Source organism: Thamnophis elegans, chromosome 9 (genome assembly GCF_009769535.1).
Source record: "Thamnophis elegans isolate rThaEle1 chromosome 9, rThaEle1.pri, whole genome shotgun sequence".
In the NCBI taxonomy this organism is placed as follows: domain Eukaryota; kingdom Metazoa; phylum Chordata; class Lepidosauria; order Squamata; family Colubridae; genus Thamnophis; species Thamnophis elegans.
In genome coordinates, this window is record NC_045549.1 from 28,566,882 (window position 1) to 28,589,783 (window position 22,902).

Here is a 22,902-nt window from a genome sequence, read left to right on the forward strand (position 1 = left end):
GGATTGGATTTTCCGAATATTTTTAAAATTGGAATGTATTAAAAACCAGATTGTTATTATCACTGTGTTCCTACAATAGTTGAACCATCAGGACAACTCAAGTTCTTTCTATTTAAAATGTAAAACTGAAATGAGTCCAAATATTTTTTTAGTATATTACCAATACATGTCAATAGAATCCCAATATGACATTTCCCAGTTCTGAAGCTGTAGGTGTTTTACTTCACTCAGAGATGAAAGTAGTATTGATTGCCTAGATTAGAAGGTTTCTACATTAGAACATTCAAAATTACAAAACAAAATATTCTGCTATTTTATCAACATATGCGATTAGCAAAGATCAGGATTTAGTCCAGCATTAAATGAGCAGAAAGGGAGAGTTCTAAATGTGCTTCTGCAAATTTTAAATGAATTCTGAATTCCACTGCTACTCCTGGATAAAGAGTCTTTGCTTATGTACTCATCATAAGATATTGTGGGGAGCTCTTTGAAACAGTTGTGGTAAGCTGTTTTATCGAGTAACAGACTTGAAGGGATACTTTGCTTCTGAAAGAATCGCTCCATGTGATTCACAAAGCCCTAATAAATAAATCCATGTAGATATTTTTTGTTGTAATTTCCTTGAGGAAATTATTTTGTGATAGTAATGTGTAATTCAGGTCTTAGTGTAGGACAATAAAATAATTTTTATTCGTTTTTGTTCTTTTAGGAGGACAGTAAGCAGGCACAGTTCTTGGCTTTGGCTGTAGTGTATTTTATCTCTGTACTCATGGTATCAAAATACAGAGATATTTTGGAACCTCAAGATGAACGGAGGCAATTTCAACCTTCTCAGTCACCCAAAATAGGTTAGTACTGTAGGCATCTGGAAATATACTTTATTGATTAGAGTAGGATATCCATAAAATTATAAATTTCAGCAACTTGAAGACGTGTGTCTTCAGTTCCTAGAATTTTTAGTATTTGTTGGGCTTACTGGAGAATTCAAACAGGAGTTGAAATCCACACAACATTGCTGATGTTGGGGAATACTCTTAAAATCATTAGCAGGCCATACAGATCAGTTTGCAAACTACTATTCAGTAAATATATTCATACTGCATATGTTTGATAGATATATAGGATTGTTTTATTCATTTATATAATTTGGGGGCATAATGGTGAATATTTTTATTTCTAGCTTAGGTTCTATTCAAAACAATCTTTTTAACATTCTGAATAATTCATTGATCTATGATATTCGTTTTGATTATGAAAAATGTTACTAATAACATACTTTCATATTTGTACTTTAAAAATATGAATTGAAAGATTACTTTTAATCTGACACTTGAAAATTGATGTTAAAAATTTCTGATTATTACTTCTAAATATGGAGTTAGTTTATTAGCCCTCAGAGAACCTTGGAACTGTTCATCCATTTCTGCTTACGGTCCAGAACATTATTTTTTAAATATTTCATTGGTTTAATGCAAGTTTAATAGATAAAAATATATTAGTAGTAGTAAACACAAAATAGGATCAATGTCCTTCAGAAATTAACTGGATGATACCTTATGTTCATACATGGATATAAATTACAGATTGGATTACAGATTAACAGAGTTGGAAGGGACCTTGTAGGTCATCTAATTCAACCCCCTGCCCAAAAAAAGGTATAATCACACTTTAAGAAATGCAATCTAAGTCCAAATGCAACAATGTGTTTAGCTGAATGTTAAATTGATCATGTCAAGTAGCTAAATAGATTGGAATAGACAAATTTGGGCATTGATTTATTAGTAAGTAAAGAGTCCAGCCAGTTTTGCTTGTAAGTAAAGAGTCCTGCTGGTTTTGCTTGTAAGATTTTATGACTGAAAAATTCAAAGTGGCAAAGTTCCAGATAATTACTAGATGTCAGGAAAGAGATATAGAAGTCATGGCATACTTCCCAAATTGGATGATACTGCTGAAAATTAACTTTTTAAGAATAGCAAGATTGGATGGAATGTGGAACCAGTTATAGCAGACCCTGATATTCTGTACATTATAGTTTTAATTGTTTTCTAGATTCACCATGTTCTTTTTGACAAGTTGTAGATTGTCTACCTAACTAGTTCCTTTTCAGTCCTAATATCTGATAACTGAGTAAGTAAAGAAACCTTGTAAGTATTATATTTTAATTGCTCTAGTATAGAACCTAGTTGGAATTCTTAGTTATAGTAACCACTAGTATTGTCCATATGATGAATTAAGAACAGAAAACTTTAGGAACAGTTATTTGTTGTAATTTTTGTTAAGACAGCAATTGTTTATAAAATAATCTGATCACTTTGAAGGTAATTCTGATGTTTTATAGTATATCTTATATCTCTCTCAAGCTAAGGAAGAACAATGTGAAGCTATTACCACTTTAAGTCAGGAACCTGCCAAACAGTCAGAAAGTGTGACATCTCCACAAAGAAGGGATTCTGGAATCCAGGAGGAAGCTTATTCCGGATCAGGACACAATTCTGAGATGGTTACTGAACCAGAAAGACAAAGTATAAGTACAGGTCCAGATGCAATCAGTGAAATATTATGTACTCTTTCTTCAGAAGTTAATAAATCTCAAGAAAATAAAAACGAAGTACATAATGAGATTGATGGTAAAACTGCATCCTCTGTACAAACTGCAAAAAACGTCAATGTGAAAGACATCCTAAGAAGTTTGGTCAGTGCTCCTGCAGATGGGGCCACAGTGGACCCTACTGTTCTTCCACCTGTTTTTCTTGGAGCCCTTGGTGATGGGGCCACTGCACAACCAATACAATTTCAATCTTTTGACAGGTAAAGATGGTTAAACCTTGATTTATATAAAATGATATATAAAATAAGTTTTTAAAAAATTAAATATTTTTCCTGAAATGTGCATACCTGCAAATAAATATACTTTATAAATCTAAAAGTATAATATAGGCAGTCCTCGACTTATGACTGAAGTTGAACCCAATTTTTTTGTTGCTGAGACATTGGTTAAGTAAATCTTGTCTCATTTTATGATCTTTCTTGTCACAGTTTTTAAGTGAATCACTGCAGTTGTTAAATTAGTAACATGGTTGTTAAGTGAATCTGGCTTCCCCATTGACTTTGCTTGTCAGAAGGTCACAAAATGTGATCAAATGACCCCAGGACATTGCAACCATTCTAAATATGAACTAGTTGCTAAGTGTCTGAATTCTGATCATCTAACCTGGGGACTTTGCAGCAATCATAGGTGTGAAAAACTGTCATAAGTCACAAACAAGCTTTTGCAGATGGGAGAAAGGAAATTAGTTCAGGGTTTTTCAGGATTGCTTTGTGATGTTTTGAAGACTTTGCATTATAGGGAATAAATTCAGAAGCATAAGCATTAATCAGTATAGTTGCAATTTTAAGCAGATTGAATAATGACATATGTGAAAGGAAAAATAACCATAAAAAAGTGAAAATCTTTCCATGACTAAAATTGTTTTTTTAATGCTCAATTGTTCAATTTTATTCATTCGAGTTAAATAAACCACCTGCATGTTTTATTAAAACAAACTATATTCTTGGCTTTATACAGGTGTATGACTTTGCTTACTGAGCTTCTAAATTTCCAGTTATTGTGCAGATTGAAGAAAGTGATCAAAATTAATCTATATGCATTGGTGAATACAGGATATAATGTTGCTGCATTAAAGGGGCAAAAACTAAAACTTTGTAAAATTGATATTCTTGTAAGATTTTAACATGTGGTGGAACCTCATTATATTGCCTGCTCCCATTTTTTTTCCAGATTTGTATGTGTGTGTGTATGTGCATGCGCGCATGTGCTACTGTGTTAGGTTGATTGTGGGTAGAATGGGTTATGACCTGTTGTTCAGGAAACGAGCTGGTTTTATCTCTAGGGACATCACAATACTAACGTTACAGTTGGAAACTTGGAGCAAGCTGGCTTCAGGATGCTCTGAGGAACTTAGTGTATCTGGTTTATATTTAATGTATTGTCTAGTGCGGAACACAGGGCTTTGTGAATTAATTTCTGGGGTGGGGGAAGAAGAAATCTTGTTAATTTTTTTCCTATGTAGCAGTTATATAGAAAAATATCTCTGGGAATTTTAAAGCATCTCTCTGATCCTACATTTATCTCAGGAATGTTGTGTCAGAAATCAAAACTCTCCTCGTATTTTAAGGATTATCAACTCTTCAGCCATAGCTGGAGAATATACAGTAACAGCTATGTGAGTGAGACCTAGCTGAAAGGCTGGCAGGTTGTGGATTTTTGCAAACAAGAAGATGATGTGTGCTTATTCCCATACCCAAAACTACTCTTTTATCTTACATGGAGATCCAATCTGGTGATTAGTGGTTGCCAGGGATCTATCTTGATAAAAGTTCAGGACCTGGTCTGTTTTTTTCATTAAGGAAGTAGAGACAGTGAATTGACAGACTATTTGCAGTATTTATTTTCTATAGACTTCCGGAGGCAAAAATACTATTTCATTTCATTTTTGAACAGTAGAAGTGTTGGAAATTATTTAAAGTCCTGCTGAATAAAAAAAATGAAGCAAAATTATCTATTGTATAGTTATTAAAAGTTCTGAAATATGATCTTACATTTTTCAGTTCTTTAAAAAGAATAGTAGAAATAGTTGTTCTTTGCAGTGAAAATTAGATTTTAAGGCCAACTTTTTCCTATTTTTAAGGTATTTCAGAGTTTTTGCAATGTTTTTATGTTATCTTATTTATATAGCTATCCTAACACATAAGCTCATTAGTCCCTGTCAAATACGCAAATTAACTGAATTATGAGAATGTACTTTATTACTTCAGTAGTCATCAGTTTTGAAGAAACAGATGAAATAAATAATGGAAGTGTTGTGGACATTTCAATTATTGGTTTAAAAGTGGGCACTTGGCAGCCTGAGGGTGAAGGTTTGGAGAACCAATCTTCGCCCTCATCCTACATCCGAGCTACAAATATTCACCACTTGGCAGCCTGCCCACACTTATGTCCATAGGGGGCTTCAAACTCCCTCATCTGCGTATCTCCTTCCCTAAGCCTTTTTGGCTTTCTGATGGCCTGCACTCCACGATCCCAGATGACTTTCACCCTTTTCTTGCTCTCATTGCTGATGAAGCCTGTTCGGCCTGGATGTTGAGCCAGGCTGGGCTAGGCTTTAGCTGTGGAGGGGCGGGGGGGGGGGGGGAAGAGCCAAAAAAAGCCACTTTAGTTTTTGTTTTACTAATAGATTCATGTTCTGACCCCTCCTCCATCCAGTAACGAATGCTGAGACAAGCTTAGCTGGAATGTACTTTATTAGCAAGAAACCAAAACCTCGGTGGCTGAAAGCCAAACATAACAAACAGATAAGGATCTTGGCAGCAACTCAGACAAACCTTGGCAGCAAACCAGCCTGCCAAGCTAGTTACAAAAGTTCTCCAACTTTTAGTCAATGCGTTGACTTCTGCAAGAGGGGCGTGTGCACAAGCAGTCTTTTTATAGTCTGGAGAGGAGCCTAATGACCACCAGCTGAGTGCAATTACCTCCTATACTTGCGCAACTGTTCCTGACGCCTATTAGCTCTTCGGAGCCAGGCATCCAGGAACAACTCACTGCTGGCGTCCGGATCACTCTCCCTTGTCTCCTCCCCACTGGTCCAAGGCTCAGGCGCCTCCTAGTGGCCAACCAGCCTCTCTGCACCCTGCTCGGAGTCGGAACCCTGTCCAGGGTCCTCCATATCCTCCAGAGCCGACTCATAGGGCCCCTCGCTGTCGGAGTCTGGTGGCAGCTCCAACGGCTCCTGCTGGGCCACAACAGGTTCATATCTGTTATTAATGAACAACTTCCTGCCTTGGGATGCTAAGTAGAGCATGCAGGTCCCCACATACTCCTACACTCACATGGATGCATGTATCTCTTAAAGACATAACCCAACAAATTCACTTCTTTTCATTCATACATCTAACCAATGCATATACTTTCTATAGGATGAAAAAAGGAAACATTTTTCTTTCATTGAATGACAGTAACACTACTTCATCCTTGCTACAAATTAATGATTCAGGATCCATGGCAAAGTACTATGATAAATAGTACACATACAATATCTTAACTTTTAACTTTTGATACGACATAGCAAAATACTGGTTTTTTTTCTATGTAGCAAAATGTAGAAAAAAAAATTATGTACTTTTTTTGGGCCATTTTTAAGTATTATCCCTGACCATTCAAAATTAAAATATTAATCATAATAAATTTAACATACATCTAACATTTATAGTCTTTAATCTTAAATTATTTTTAAAGTGAAAATCAAAGCTCATATTCTGATAATATAAATTTATAACCTAATAGATTTTTGTGCAAATTTTTGTGCATGTAAAAAATATCTACAATTATGGCTTAATTCCTTGGTTAGGGCTCAGGTGGTTTTTGCTTCCATATTTTAATGTATAGTTAACATTAGTGTCACCTTTGTAATAATTTGATGCACACTATAACATCCATAGTGAATACCTATTCATTCATAGTATTCAGAATGTCTAATCAAGCCTAGTTTAGTTACAGTAATTAGTGGAACTTAAAATGGAAAGAAATAACGGTATCTTTTTAATAAATTTATAAGCTGCTAGAAAATTTCTACATTATATATCTGAGTTTGGAGTCAGTGTTAATATGTTTTATTTACAAATGGCATATTTTAATGCTATTAAGGGAATACTTTCTACCACTACTTAACAGTACTGTCAACAGAATAAATTGATTAAATAAATGGAATGTTGAAGACTTTTGGCTTATAGTTAACACCAGGTAATTAAAAAGAAGCACTGCTTTGGGAGTCCATAATATATATCAACTGTATTCCTTAGCTCATTAACAGAGGAATTGCATGTTTATGGAGCTAACTTGCAATTAAAAGTGTCTTTTATGTATGGTTAACTGGATATTTTAGATGTTTGGAATAAAACATTACTATTAAATTGAAACTGGTTTGCCACAATTATTCTTTCTAATATAAATGATGCTTGAAACATACACTATATTCAGTTTTAAATATTTCTGAGTATTTAAGTTAAAACACTAATTTCATAGGTTATTTTTATAGCAACTTATTTATAAAGTTAAAAACATATTGTTCCAGTTTATTTTAATTTTGAACTTTAGTAGTTTTCAATTTATTTAAACTCTTGTGCAAATGTCAACTTTGTTTTAAGCATATTAATTCTAGCGATGACTACTTTGCCTAAAACTACTTTTATGTAGTTTTCGTTAGAAATAATGTAAAGTGTTGACATAAAAGGGTAAAATCAGAACGTGTTTCAGAGTAGCTTTAAAAAGCAGATTTTTAATAACAATTTGGTATCCTTAACAGTGTTTTTCAACCTTTTTTGTGCAAAGGCACACTTTTTTCATGAAAAAAATCACGAGGCACACCACCATTAGAAAATGTTAAAAAAATTTAACTTTGTGCCTATATTGACTATAGGCGGGTGTTTTTCCCACGGCACACCTTACACTATGTCACGGCACACTAGTGTGCCGCGGCACAGTGGTTGAAAAACACTGCCTTAGAACATATAATAAAAATTTGACAATTCTGAGAAAAGAGAAGTAATATCTGAATTTCAAACATGACTACTTTGCATAAGTCTGAATTTGTTATGTATATTTTAAATATATATTTGGTCATTCCCAAGCATTAAGAATACATCTTTTCTGTCATAGGAGTGTGGTTGTGGCACCAAAGAAGTCGGTGAGTTCATCTGCAGCTACAATTAACATGCCTGCAAATGCTGTTAGTGTGGTTTCTTCTTTGGATTCTTCCCAAGCTCCAGATGTAACTGGAGGCTCTCCAAGTAAGTGAGGGAACAGAGATGAGTTTTGAAAAATAAAATAACAAAGCAATATGATATATATTTGTAATTAAACTACTGAGACATTATATACCACCCAATTGAAATTGCAAAGTTGAGTTTTCTTGGCTAAGAAATGCTCCAAAGAACCTTAAGTAATGATCTTTTATCTTTTTTAACATTTTATTTATTTTATTTATTACAAATTTGATTCTTAGAATACTTTTACGTAAGTATTATGTCCCCAGTTTCAGTGCTGATGTTACTGCAAAGATTGTTATATGGACTTCATGTAATAAGATGGAGAATTCTGAACCTATCCCTCGTCTCCATATAAATAGCTTTTAATACTACACATAAAGTTAAAATAGGCATTGGTATTCATTTGTGGGCCTGAATCTTCCTTAAACATGTAATATGCAAATATTCTGCCTTGGATTATAACATTCTCCCTTCTAGTAGAATTCCATATTTTACAAAAGAAATAAAAAATGTTGGTAGTTACTTGTGGTTGCTTTTTCCTTCACACAATTGTGTCCGATTCTCAGAGATTGCTTGGACAAGACCCTGCAGTTTTCTTTGCAAGGTTTTTCAGAAATAGTTTACATTGCTTCCTTCTTAGGATTGAGAGAGTGATTGGGCGAAGGTCATCCAACTGGCATCGTGCCTAAGGTAGAAGTAGTATTCACGGTCTCCCGGTTTCTAGATTGATTCCTTAACCTCTGAAGCAAACTAGCTCTGATTACTTGTTCATTGCCAATAAAATTATATTATACTATAAACAAAGCTGAAATTGAAGTTCATTTAATACACACACACGCACATGTATATGTATATGTGTATCTGTATGTGTATATGTGTGTATACACACACACACATATACATATACATATATGTATCTGACACCCCCCGCCCCCCCGGCCTGTGAATAAACTAGACCACAGGCTTGGCTAGATAATTCCACAAGACATGACTAGAATACAGATTTCTTCAATAAGAGTTGGAATGGTTGTTTCCTGCAAATGTCCCCTCCCAACACCTCACTTATAAACCCTCTTGGGAGGGGCCCAAGCACAACCACCTGTGCGTAATTATCGTCTATGAGACTGCCTTCAGAGTTGCAAGCATCAGGGACAAACTGCCTTTAATCCTCCCCACTGCTCCATGCCTCAGGTGCCTCCTGGTGGCCAACCAGCCTCTCTGGTCCCTGCTCTGAATCTGAACCCTGCCCATGGTCCTTCACATCTTCCATGGCAGACTCATATGGTTCCTCACTATCCGAGTCCCAACATACATGTGTGTGTGTGTGTGTGTGTGTGTGTGTGTGTGTGTGTGTGTGTATGAGATTTAGTGGCGGCTGAAAGAAAACATTATGTTCTCTACCATTTTATTTGTATGAAACCTTGGTTTGGAATGATTCTCTAGAGATTATTTTACCTGTCCATTGTTATCCTTATGCATCAATTAAATACCTTCATTCAATTATTGAGATGATATTCATGAAGATTTGAAATAGGAAATAATCCTGCAGTGAGACTGTTTAGGATAGTTCTCATAGTGGACTAGATTTATGTTTCAGTCCTAAAGGGAGCATCAGGTAACTACTGTAAAAAAAATAAATTTGAGATACATTAAATTTTGCAATAAGCGAATTAATTAATTTAAATCTTTTTTTTCTATGTCAGGCAACAATATTTTTATGCAAAATATTTATTTAGCCAACTACTGTACATATTCCTTTTACAAAGAAAATTTTTGTTACTAAAGAAAGGAGAAATAAAATCTGTCTCATAGCTGTTACTTTGTCATTAAACTAGTAGTTAGGTGACACCTTTGTTTGCACATATACATTCAGACATGCAGGTGCTTCGAGAACAACCCCTTTTCTTAAGAGCAATTTATTGCCAGAGACATTATTTGTTTAGATCCTTGGGGACCTTGAATAAACAATAAGCTTTCACTAGAAGGGTGCTAGACAGATGATCTATTTGCATTTCCTTTTATGTTCTTACATATGTCTGTAAAACTGTCAGTTTGAGGGAGCCAGTTTATCAGTGAAAGGATAAGAGAGATAAGCCACTTGGTTTCCACTTGTTTGAAGTAGCTACTACAGTTACTTGCATGTCAGCTTCTGAAAGATCTCTCTTCTCTTAAATGAATAAGAGCCATTTTAAAATGAAAACTCAGCTGGAAGTACATTTAGTACATTTATCTAAATAAGATTTATATGATGTAGTGCTTTGGAAACACTTGCAGAGCAATGCCTAACTGCATTTTTGTGCTTTCACAATCTTTAAACTAATATATTCTTTGAGACTACTGTTTCTATCAGTGCTGAAGTTATAAGGCTTAAATGGTATTTTAATCTGTAGAATCACTTGGATGTTTTTACCCTAAAGAATACAGTCTGAAATCTAAATGTGTTAAGAAATTGGTTGGATTTTTTTAAACATTGTCTCATATACTGTATATAGGAAATGTAAAATTTGAGGTTCAATGTGTGGCATTTTGTATGTATTTAGCTTTAGGTTTTATCTTATTCATATTAAGTTGCACAGTTGTTTTTATTTTTAAATCAACTAAGTAATTTTTTAAACATGTACAACGTACAATTCCCCCCCCCCCCCAAACTAGTTAATTACGTTTGGAGTGGAACTGCTAGAGGGAATTGCTTCTCCTTTCTAAGGCAGGCATTAGCCTGAACAGATGTGCTGCACTGCTATTTACATTCTACTGATTCTAGCAGTATGGAAAATGTGATTTGAAGTAGCTTGTGCTGCAATAAAACTTCATTTTATCTGGGCACCAAGCCAAGTTTTTCATCATAAACCAAGCTCTTCAGTTAGTTAGTGGTAACCAAAAACTCTGTTGCTGACTCTGAATGTCCAACATCAGGAGCTGATATCTCAAATAACTTAATATTGTCCTGTTAGATTTATAACTTGCCACATCCCAAAGGATCAGAGTTAGTAGCAACTTAAAAGGAAGAACATTTATTATAACAGATTTTAGCTTGCGTACTTACTTTTTTTTGGCTCCTGATCTTTGTGATAGTTGTTTATTTTTTAAAATATAAATATTAGGGGAAAAGTGATAATTTTCACACACACACACACAATACATGCAGTACTGCTATATTTTACTTTCTCTCATTTTTATCATAGATTCTGTATTACAATTTACAATTGCAAATTTCTTATGATGCAGGATACCATAAATAACAATATACCATAGAGGTTTCCATGCAGATATTCATTTTTAAGATAATTAAAATAAAAACAAATACAGAAGTTAAAGAAAAAAACATGGAAAATGTGTGATAAATCTAAAGTTTTTATATTTTGAGATATTCAAAATTTTTGGAACACAATTTAATATTATATCTTTATTGTAAGGTTATCTTTATAACCTTACAATAAAATATAATTAGTACACATGAACATGTTTCCTCTGTGGACAACCTTGCAAGACTGACACTGTTTTGCAAGTCTGAAAATGTGTTTCTGCCAGTCACCTTTACAGCCCAAGGGAGGGTCCATTTGAGATGTTTGTCACTCCCACATTCCATCTCCCATTCCTATTCCCATTACCAGAAAGCTTCCAGGACCCAGGATTTTTTTGTAATTGTATTGATCTAATGGTATGCATTATTTCTTGCAGAGATAATGTTTCAGCTAACTACATTTTTGATCCTGAATGATATGAAGATTTATTTTAATTAAAAATATTTATTTGTTCATTTATTTTTCTGAAAAGTAGTAGAGGGGGTGGTTGTGCAACAGCTTTAGAGAGAGAACCTTGGAGGAAGTGAATTATCTGGATGATTTTCAGTCTGGTTTCAGATCCAGATATGGACTAGAAATAGCATTGGTCACATTTTTGAATGACCTTTGTCATTGGCAGGATAGTGATCCTCACCCATGTCTCCATCCAGTTGGTTTTTAGCTTTGGTTTAATTTTCCTAATTTTATTTGATTTGTGTTACTTTTTAAAACTTTTTTTTATTACATTGTAAGTTGCCCAGAGCCATTGCATCAGTGAGTTGGCAGCACAAAATACAAATAAATAAATAAATAACCTTCAACATTTTTCAGAAAATAAATTTTGTATGCACTCTTTCTTCTGTGTTACCTATTGAAGAAGAAAACAAAAAGAAAGAAAGAAAGAGAAAGAAAGAAATATATAGAGAGAGACTTTAGGATTAGTATCTGTATCTCAGTCACAATTGTTCATTTGTTAAAAACAGAAAGTTATATTACTTATATTCCATTTTCTATGAGGGAATATTCAAAAAAATAAGGGAAAAATCTCCAGAATGTAGGGAAGAATTGATATTGTATTGATATTTCTCAAGCATGAGAAAATTGACAAATTGAATATCTTTTAATAGCCAGAATTGATGTGAATTTGTGTTTTGAGCTTATGATTTAATAACCCACTATTATTGATATTCACTGCGTCTGTTTTCTTGTAGAAAGAGAACATATAACAGGTACAGTATGTTTATGTTAGTTCTCTGAAAATACCAGTTTTACAGATGGATCTGAGTTGGATTTAATTCTTTCTTCAAATGTTAGCTAATGTGTTCATTGTGTAGCTCTTTTCTTAAGGAAAGTGTTTATTCCAGTTAGAGATGTCATATAATAAAAATAATTTGTAAATAGATAACACAAATTAATCAAGAATTAATTTAATTAAGAGCCAAGGTGGCGCAGTGGTTAAATGCAGCACTGCAGGCTACTGCTAGATCAGCAGTTCAGCGGTTCAAATCTCACCGGCTCAGGGTTGACTCAGCCTTCCATCCTTCCGAGGTGGGTAAAATGAGGACCCAGATTGTTGGGGGCAATATGCTGACTCTCTGTAAACCGCTTAGAGAGGCCTGAAAGGCCTATGAAGCGGTATATAAGTCTACTGCTATTGCTAATCAGAACTAGCTGGGTTAATAAATGTTAAATGTTAATAATTAAATACAAGAGACTAAAATATTAAATATCTTAATCTAAAATTACTTATATACTAATTTGTTACAATAATAAAATATAGAATACTACATTCTAAAGCGACTACTCATATTAAGACAATGCGAGATGTTATAGAATTTAAATAGATGTGCTAAAATATTGTTATAGATCTAAGCCAAGTACTAAATCTCTATTATGAAACTAACAGACTAATGTGTGGAATGATGAATTCTAAATAGGCTTTGCATAAGTCTAAAATACAAAATACATAGATATTATACAATATCAACTATTAAATGTTAAAAATAGTACTTCATTAACAGAAGGATAGTAATTATGGCAATTATATAGAAAATGTATTCCAGATGTTTTCTTTCTAAAAATGCTGGGTAGTTTCAGTGTTAATTTCTCAAATTGTAAAATGAGTTAGTGAAATTAACTATTTTGAATAAAAGAATATCTGAAATATTTCACCTGGTTTCAATCATCTTAGCTGTCAATATGAGCCCTCTGATATATTCTGATAGTAGAATAGAAACACGAGAGACCTTCTGTATAGTTAATAAAAACACTTTTTATATCTTGTATATATCCATTATTCAAGAATGGGGATACTCTGTAGTTCCATGGCTCAATAGAATTGCAGTTATATTTTAAGCTCTATCAGCTTTTCATCGTCTCTATATCATACCATCTTTTAATAACCAGATTTTGGCAAGTGTGAACACTGTTTTTTAGAAGTGGGCAAGTTTTAAAGAGTAGAGACATACTGTTAATGTAAAGCATACATATCTTAATCAAAGTAGAGGAAGAAAAACAACAGTTTTTTGTTATTTGTATTCTTTTTTTCCCAGTCTGAAAATGTTAAAGACAAGTTTTAATTGATGCTCTTTGGTAATGGATAACTTTGGTAATGATGAGTTTCCCAAAAGCTATACAGGGAATAATTTGAATGTTATTCAGGTATTTAAGGGCTTGAGCTATCTTTTTCCAAAATTCCAAGATCAATATGAATATAGCATGCTGCTAAGTAGAGTTCTAGTCAGTATCTGCTGAATTATATGTGAATTATTCTGTACGCTTACAAATTGATACCCCTGCTTTGAATTCAGAACTATTGTATCACAAATCAACTAGTATTATAAATCTATAGAAGTAGGATAAATTGCATAAAAATTAGAAGTGTGAAAAGAAATATAATCTTTAATATGTCCCACATATAAATATTTGGTAGCTGGTAAATTTAAATACAAGTTTCCTACTTCATCTGAGGATAGATAGAGTAGGATTAATTTTTCAGTTGGTGACATTTTCAGTAAAAAAGTTCAAAGACAGTGGCCCTAGTAAAGATCTTGGAGCCAAAGGGAACTGCTACCAGTCAAAGTAGAAAGTACTGAACTAGCATGGGTTTTGATTAAAGATAGTTTCATATATTTACAGCTATTTGAACTCTTAAAAATCTCTTTGGCAGGCAATGGATCATCAGATTCAAGATTACCATCTGTTCCTACACTTTCTTCTGTGCCTGAGGATTCTGCTTCAAACATGAGGTAACTTTTAAGTTTCTTCCAGCTGGCTATATCATATTCCAATTTATTTAAGTAATATGGAATTCACTCTACACTTCTGACTGGATTGTGCTCTTTCATTTGAGGCCTATAGGAAGTTTTGGATTTCTAGTACTACTATTTCCATTGAAATAGTAATTAAACTCAGTGTGTTTAGCCACTGGCTTGTTGACTTTTGTTGATGCATTTTATACTTTTGCAGATTGCTTTCTTCTTAGATAATTTTTGCTCCTTAAATTATGTTTTTCATTGAACTTGTACATTTCTTAGTATTTCAGAGAGGCTTGAGCATGCTTTGGAAAAAGCTGCCCCTCTTCTGAGGGAGATATTTGTGGACTTTGCTCCTTTTCTTTCACGTACCCTTTTGGGTAGTCATGGTCAAGAACTACTGATAGAAGGTACAAGTAAGTTTCCCTTTTTTATCATTTTATAAATTAAGAACTGTAATATTTTAAATAAATATTTGACGATAGAAGCTAATTTAAAATTATTCTTTATATTGAATAAATTATTGAAATAATATTAATAGCTGAGTATTGCCACCAAACTATTTAGTGTTTATTTTAGGATTACATTCAGCTCATATAATTAGGATTAAAAAGCCGCAAGATGATTTAGTATACATGTGAAGGAACTGTACTTAGCTACACTGTCATATTCTATTCAATATTTATTATTATCTTACATATTGCTTGATCACTTTTCTTATTCATCTTATCTTTTTTACCTATCCTTATAACCAACTACATCTTTTTCCTTCATTTCCCCTTAGAATATCATGCAGGTCAATGCAGGCATTTCTGAGTTAAGAATGTCCAATTTATGGACAATGTACATATATTTAACAATGGACTACTCTTATTAAAAACATCACACGGAGTTCTCATTCCTGAAGCCGAAAACTGCTGAAGCCATGCAGTGTTTTTTTTAATGAAATGCTGAATCTGGGAATTTTTAATATACAGTCTGTTTTCAGTGGTTCATAAAAACATTGTATGGCTTCAGTGGTTCATTGGGTAAAGACAGCACTGCCCACCATTTTTATTACTTTGTTTATCCATAACATATATATCCTGCCCATCTTCCTGAGTGGCTCTGGGTGGTTTACAATACAATAAACAATTCACAATATAAAACATAAATAACAAAGACATACATTAAGAAGTTGCTAAAAATATTAAAAGTTAAAGAGTTAAAATGGCAGAAAAACACCTGTCGCCCATGAAAAGAAGGACTAGGGGTGACATGATAGCAGTGTTCCAATATCTAAGGGATTGCCACAAAGAAGAGAGAATCAATCTATTCTCCAAAGCGTGTGAAGGCAGGACAAAAAGCAATGGATGGAAACTAATCACAGAGAGAACCAACCTAGATCTAAGAAGAAATTTCCTGACAAATGGAACAATTATTCAGTTGTTAATGCTCCAACACTGGATGTTTTTAAGAAGAAATTGGGCAATCATTTGTCTGAAATGGTATAGAATTTGCTGCTTGAGCTGGGGATTGGATTAGAAAACTCCAACCTCCCTTCCAACTCTGTTATTCTGTTATTAGTACCCCCACAGTTACGTAGCCTTGTCTAACCCCCATGCCAGTTGGCAGAGTCAGATTTTCACACTCTAGCTGAAGGCTAGAAGTGGGGGATGCCCCCCCTCGGGATGAAATGTTGCAAAGGCCAGGGGCAATGGCAGAGAAGGATGTCTTCCAGAATTCAACCAATAAGAATTCTTTAACCAAAAGGATTCACAACATACCTTTCCTTCCTGACCAGGTGGGAGGGGACAGTAATTAGTATGAGATGGTTCCGCAGGTAACTTAGTCCCATGCTATGAAGGGATTTAAAGTTGATTACCAAAATCTTGAATTGGAGCTGGAACCAAACTGGCACTTGGTGCAGCTCACATAGCAAAGATGTTATATGTGCAACCCTATGGCACCCAAAATGTCTCACACTGCCATGTTCTGAACCAGTTACAACTTTAGATGCTCTTCAAGGGTAGCCCCATCTAGAGCCAATTACAATAGTTCATATGGAGGATGACCAGGGTATGAGTGACTGAAAGAAGGACTTCTTGATCCAGGAAAGTAGTGAAAAAGGTGAAGTTCAGTAAAAGTCCTCTTAGCCATGACTGCCACTCGGGACATTTGTATTGATTCAGCTGTAAACTTTAATTGTTGTTGATCACTCTATTTATTTGATATTGCCTTGTCAAGTAAATTATAAACATTTAAATTATATTCTTATCTTTCTGAAATAGCAAAGTGTCTTCCAGCATTTGATGTCTTTTTTACTACACTGTTAAACAGGATAATATAAGAGTCATTGTAAAATATAATCATCTGGGTATATCAGGTTTAGAAACTTGGGTAGGTTTATTAAACTATTACATTATTACTTTTGTTTATAAAAGGATTGAAAGTAAGTATTGTTAAGTAATTTATAGTATTGAAAGAATATAGACAACTATGTATAATTTCAGGAGAGTACATCAAAATGTGCGAGGGCAAGGCAGTTTTTGGAGAAACAATACAGGAAATGCAAACTAACTTTGAACATCTGAAACTGATTTACAGAAAGATTTAGCAAATAGAAGAACAGGCAGATGGTGGCTTTTTGTTGTGTACAATTCAAGTATTAGGGGTACAAATGATTTATGAATCAGACAATTGCATTTAAAAGGTTTGTTGCTCAAGCTTTGGTGCATTTTTCTTTCCTTTTCCCTCTTTGCATCATTTTTTTTTCTTTTCCCTCCCCCATTTCCTAGTTTTCTATTATTATTATTTTGAATTTTCTCTTTGTATTTTATATTTTGATAAACCAATAAAGTTTTTTTTTTAAAAAAAAAGGTTTGTTGCTCACAGATTATCATATAATAATATTGTATATATTTCCATTCCTATATGTTGCCAATTTTTCATTTAAATGTTTAGATTATATGAATTGTTTAGTAATATACAATATGTGAAGATAGATCTACCTATTTTTGTAACATATTAACTGTGTGATATTATGGCTTAGTAGTCCCCCCCCCCAGTGTAATTAATTAAGCCCAAAGGCAAACAGAATTAAACTTGGCATTGTGAAACATTGATTGCTGAAAAGAATGCCACCATTTTAGGGTTTTTAGAATAACATGTTTTCATATTATACTAGGGAAATGGCATGAAGTGTGAACTGATATTAATAACCAAATTAGTTTATAAATGTATAGGTTACTCTTGTGCTCTCCACCTCCTTAAGGTTTAGGTGAGGGTCAAGGGTCAAAGTACTAATAAGAGGGCTTGGGATGTCTGCTGCCATGAAACAAAATGGAAACTTGATTGATAGCTGGAGGGGCTGAAGGGAGAGAACGCAATGGAGAAAGCAAAGGTCACAGAACCATTTCCCTTCTCTGCATATATAATGATCAATCCGTTCCAAGGTGAAGAAATGTAATATTATAAATCAATATACCATATGCCATACTTCGTTTTATTAACTTGAAACCCTAATATTTATATAATACTAATTAAATAGCTTCAGGTCATCATTTTATATTAAATTATGCATTGCAGTAATTAAATTAGTGCATATATTTAAATACATATTCTCTCACAACAGTTGGATAAACAATGAATATGTGAGATTCCTTGTATTAAATGAGAATTATTCTACAGAATAGGGACAATATTATCAAATCTCAAATAGAATGTTTATTATATAATAAAATTCCAATATTGTATATTAAATATATGAAAGTAAAGCCAATCAAAGTATGTAATTCCATTTCTTTTCTCCTTTAGGTCTTGTATGTATGAAATCTAGCAGTTCAGTTGTGGAATTGGTCATGCTGCTTTGTTCTCAGGTAGGTTTCAGCTGACTTTTAAACAGCTAGTATTACCAATAAAACAAGCAAACAATCTAGCAATCAAAAAGCATTTAGTTTTAGAGCTTTTGAAATTGTACTTCAGATCATTGATATTGATATTCTGGATTTAGTTTTAACCTCGGCAACTTGAGATCTATTTTTCCCCAACTATTTGTCTCCAAACTCCTATTTTTGTCACAATTTCATGTATTTTTCTTTCTGTTCAATGATATTAGCCTGAACAACATTATTGTAGCATTACTCAAACAAGCCTGATTACAAAAGAGAGACTCAGAACAACAGCAGAGGTAGCTGCAATTTGGTGTCCATTATATTTTTCATTCCCAGCTCCAAGCCAATGTCTCTGCTGCCTTAAAATAACAGAAATTCTAGAATCTAGAAAAAATTATAAAAGTTTTTTATATAGTATATAAAACTACGTTAACAATATTATATTATCCAAGGTCATCAAGATAGATAAATTTTGTGATTTATTATGTTTTATATTATTTTAATAAGAGGCATATTTTTATCCAATAATATATTTAACAAGGAAAATACAAAACCATGGATGCTAACATATAATGTAAAGTAATATAGCTGCATTGGAATTAATGGGATTTGATCTTTGCCTTTTTAAAAAGAATTTAAAGTACATGGGGCCTCATACTAATTCCTCTTGATATAGGTTCTATGAGAAATGTAAAATGCTATTAGTAATATGAATAACGTCATATTTTTTACTATTGTAGAAAGAAGTGTTGCAATTAATTGTGATTTCCAAAAAATATAATCAAAAAAATTAGATACATGAACAAATTATAAATATGTAGTAGATCAAATGGAAAGTTTTTATAAAGCTTTTTTGTTTTGGCCTTTATAAATCACATCTTTACTGATAGTAAATTCCCCTACTTAAAACTTTAAAATAGCTTTTTTTAATGGGAATGTTATTGGTCTAGAGGTCAAGGGTTTTGACCCATTTCAGAACCTTTGACCTTCATTTAAAGCCCTTATGGTTTACTTGCCTGACGAATAAGGATAATGCAAAATTAATGTTTTTTTACATTGATTTATTTGTTTTAGTGCCTGTATTGCCAAATGTATTTAGTCTGTGCTGATAGACATTTCATGAATACAAATGAAAGAATCATAGAAGGTGTGAAAAATCAATAACTTGCATCGACAATAAAGTGCAATAAAAACAATTACTTTTGGAGATTACAGCTAATGGATTTTTACAATGAACTAGTGAAGAATAGTTTTGTTTCTAGTGAGTCTGTTATTCAGTAATGCACTCAAACATGTTAGGACTATTTACATTGTTTCTAGAAATGCACATAAGGAACTGGGTGCTATACAATTTTAGGTAGGTAAATACGTAGGTAGGTAGGTAGGTAGGTAGATAGGTAGGTAGGTAGGTAGGTAGGTTTCTAAGGCAGAATATTTTAAAATAATGATTTTTGAAAAGGAAGGAACTTTATTTGTTTAATACCTTCTTTGAAACATTGATAAACATGTAAAAGTACTATTAACTGAGAGAATAGTTAAAACTTTATTGTTTAGCACACACAATACACAAACCTATCACATGCACTAATATAAAATATACATAACTATGACTACATATAAGGAGTGATATCAAGAATATGGAGATTGGCAAAAAATCAATGTATTGAAATATTTAATAATTAAGGAAAGATAATTCAACAAAATATGTGTATTATTACTAAAAGTCTATAAGATTGTTAATTGTGTTGAATATGAAGGGTATTGTTTTATTTGTACTAAGATGTAACTGGTTCCACACTGTTCACACAAAGATCTGTTTGTAGAAAAAAAACTTTTAAAAAACTATGAATACATATGAAAATTACTTGTATCAGAATTATTTCTATTGTTCTATGATTCAACATGGAATAAATGATATACTCTAATGTGTCTAAGGTGGTTCAGTGGCTAAGACTCTGAGCTTGTCGATCAGAAATGTCAGTAGTTTGGCAGTTCGAATCCCTAGGGCCGCGTAACGGAGTGAGCTCTAGTTACTTGTCCCAGCTGCTGCCAACCAAGCAGTTCAAAAGCATGTAAAAATGCAAGTAGAAAAATAGGGACTACATTTGGTGGGAAGGTAACAGTGTTCTGTCCACTTTCAGCATTTAGTCATGCTGGCCACATGACCATAGAGATGTCTTTGGACAGCGCTGTCTCTTTGGCTTTGAAACGGAGATGAGCACCACCCCCTAGAGTCGGGAACAATTAGCACATATGCTCGAGGGGAACCTTTACCTTTAATGACTCTGTTTTTTATTCATATTCTTTATGTCCTGTTATTGAATAGAATATGGTAATGAATTAATTGAGATGATGACAATAAACTATGTTGTTTTGTATTAAATAGTTGAAAAAAGAATACAGTAAGCAGAAATGATATCCTGGTTGAAAAGAGTAGCTATAACACAAAAAACAATCCAAGAAATGAAACTGAAAGGATCTCAAGTGTATAAAGATTTAAACTTGGATGATAATTACATATTTTTTCTCTGATTTTTTTTCTAATTTAGAGAGGCTAGTATTGCAATTAGAGAAACAATCTATTTTTAAAGAGAAAAACTCTGTTACTATAGGAAGCCTGAGACATCAAAATTGAATTTCAGCCCGACATTTTATAAATACTATGAAGGGATGGGGTTGAGCTTGATTGATTTTTTTCTTTTCAAATAAGATGGAAAATGAAGTGACCCTCTTGCTAAAATTTTAATTATTTTTTAAGAAGAGATGGAGAGGATAGGGGGGCCAAAGATCAAAAGATCAGGTCAGAAACTAGGTTTAATCACATAAATAATACAATACAGTTAAACATACGCATCTGTAAATGTGATTTTAAAATTTTATGGATTGGCAGACATAATGTCACATTAAAGCACTGCTGTGATTAATTTCTGTCATGATATATTATTATTAAAATTATTTTCTGTAATCATGCAGAAATTAAGTTGTACAAATGCAAATTGTATACAAAAAGTATATTAAGAGTAATACACTGATATTTTTAAAAAGTAAAAAAGTAATTATATATATATTTTTTAAAAAGTTTATTGCAATGCAATAAAAATCCAGGCATTATTTTGCTGCTACTTATTTTCTAAACACTCTGAGTGCCTTAGCTCTTTTTTCCCCATAGTATACACAAAATGTCAAATTATTTGAAATACTATTGTTTATTCTCCCTGTCAATTTCATCAGATGTCCACATTTGTCTTAAAGTCCTCAGGACATTTTTAATTGATACTGCATTCTGAGGCCAAGTATCAATGCTGTTTAACAGCATAAAAGGATTCTGCATTTAGTATTAACTGAGGAATGTCCTTACTTACTTGACATTAATATCATTTTTTGAAAGAATCCATGTTACATTCAAGGCTACTTTATAAAAGCATTGGCTTGCTCATCCTAATTCAGTCTGACATATATTCCAATAACACTACCTCCCCTCTAGAGTTTAACGCTAAATTTATTGCTGAGCATTGTGAAGTGCATCATTTAAAAATGGTTTCAACCCAAAACATCTAATAAATAAATAATGTGTGTGGCTACTCAATAGTAGACATTCAAGACTAGAAATCATTCCATCGGATACTCAACCGTCCACTATCGTAGAGGGCTGTCAGATAAATCTTATAGTAGCTGCATTTATGTCCTGTAAATCACATGTTATTGTCTGAGCCTTCTGCCAGGTCATCTATTCTTTTCCCATTTATCAGAAATGCATACAGTACATTGAAGCTCAATGCACCATCTAGTCTGGTTTCCTGTCCAAGTAATTATACCAACCGAAAGTGTGAAATTCTCAGCCAGATGCTCCTTTTGAGTGTATCATGTCCAGAATTTATGTAGCGCTATTTCTGTCCTAGTCCAGAATGCTTTTTATTTAAAAGGTCTTATGAAATGTTACTTGAATAAGAACAATTTTAAGTTGTATGCATACAGATATGCACAAGTGAAAACTTTCATAAGTTGTTAGTTTATCAAATATGTTTAATTCATTTTACAACAAATGAAAAATGTAGCATTTTGAGTACAAAAATTAAAAGAAATTGTCTTGAAAGTTTCATATGTTTCTGATAGCTGTTTTTTAAGTTTATGTTTGCAAATCAGGTCCTAGAAATTGTCCAGTAAAATTATACATTTTGAAAAGTTCCTTTACTTTTATCTGTTTACATATTCCTGAACATAACCATGGTTACCTTCAGAATACTTTGGAATAGTGAGCAAAGTATTAGGAGAGAGCCCTTTAAATATTATGCAAACTGAAAGAAAAAAAAAGATGTATTGCTTTTTTGCATTAGATTATATGCATCCTGTAGTCAGATTTCTATTTCTCTAAGCAGTATTCTTTATTTCCTTGTGATCTTTTATTTTATTGTGTAGCTTTGTGATAAATAAAAATTCATAAATGATTCTAGAAACAACAATAAGCAAAATTCTTTGACCAAGAAAAATAACTTTGATTTGGTTTATAAATTATTTGATTGATTTAATTGCCGCAAAGATCCACAATTGTGCGTAGTTCTTAAATGAATCAGAAAAACTTCAATTACACCAGTGGACTTTGGATTTAATTACAGTATCACAAAATGTCTGCTCCCCTTTTACAGTACAAAAACTTGTTTATCAGTCTAAATGCAT

The 22,902-nt window shown here is 33.0% G+C and overlaps 1 protein-coding gene across 1 annotated transcript in view; it reads left to right on the forward strand.

Moving 5' to 3' along the window:
- The window catches only part of LRBA (LPS responsive beige-like anchor protein), a 383,648-nt gene that overhangs the window by 83,720 nt on the left and 277,026 nt on the right, over positions 1 to 22,902 (forward strand). The window contains 6 exon segments of the mRNA XM_032223698.1: positions 710 to 848; positions 2,361 to 2,808; positions 7,712 to 7,842; positions 14,272 to 14,350; positions 14,639 to 14,772; positions 18,152 to 18,213. Of these exon segments, the coding sequence (XP_032079589.1) occupies positions 710 to 848; positions 2,361 to 2,808; positions 7,712 to 7,842; positions 14,272 to 14,350; positions 14,639 to 14,772; positions 18,152 to 18,213 (993 nt within the window).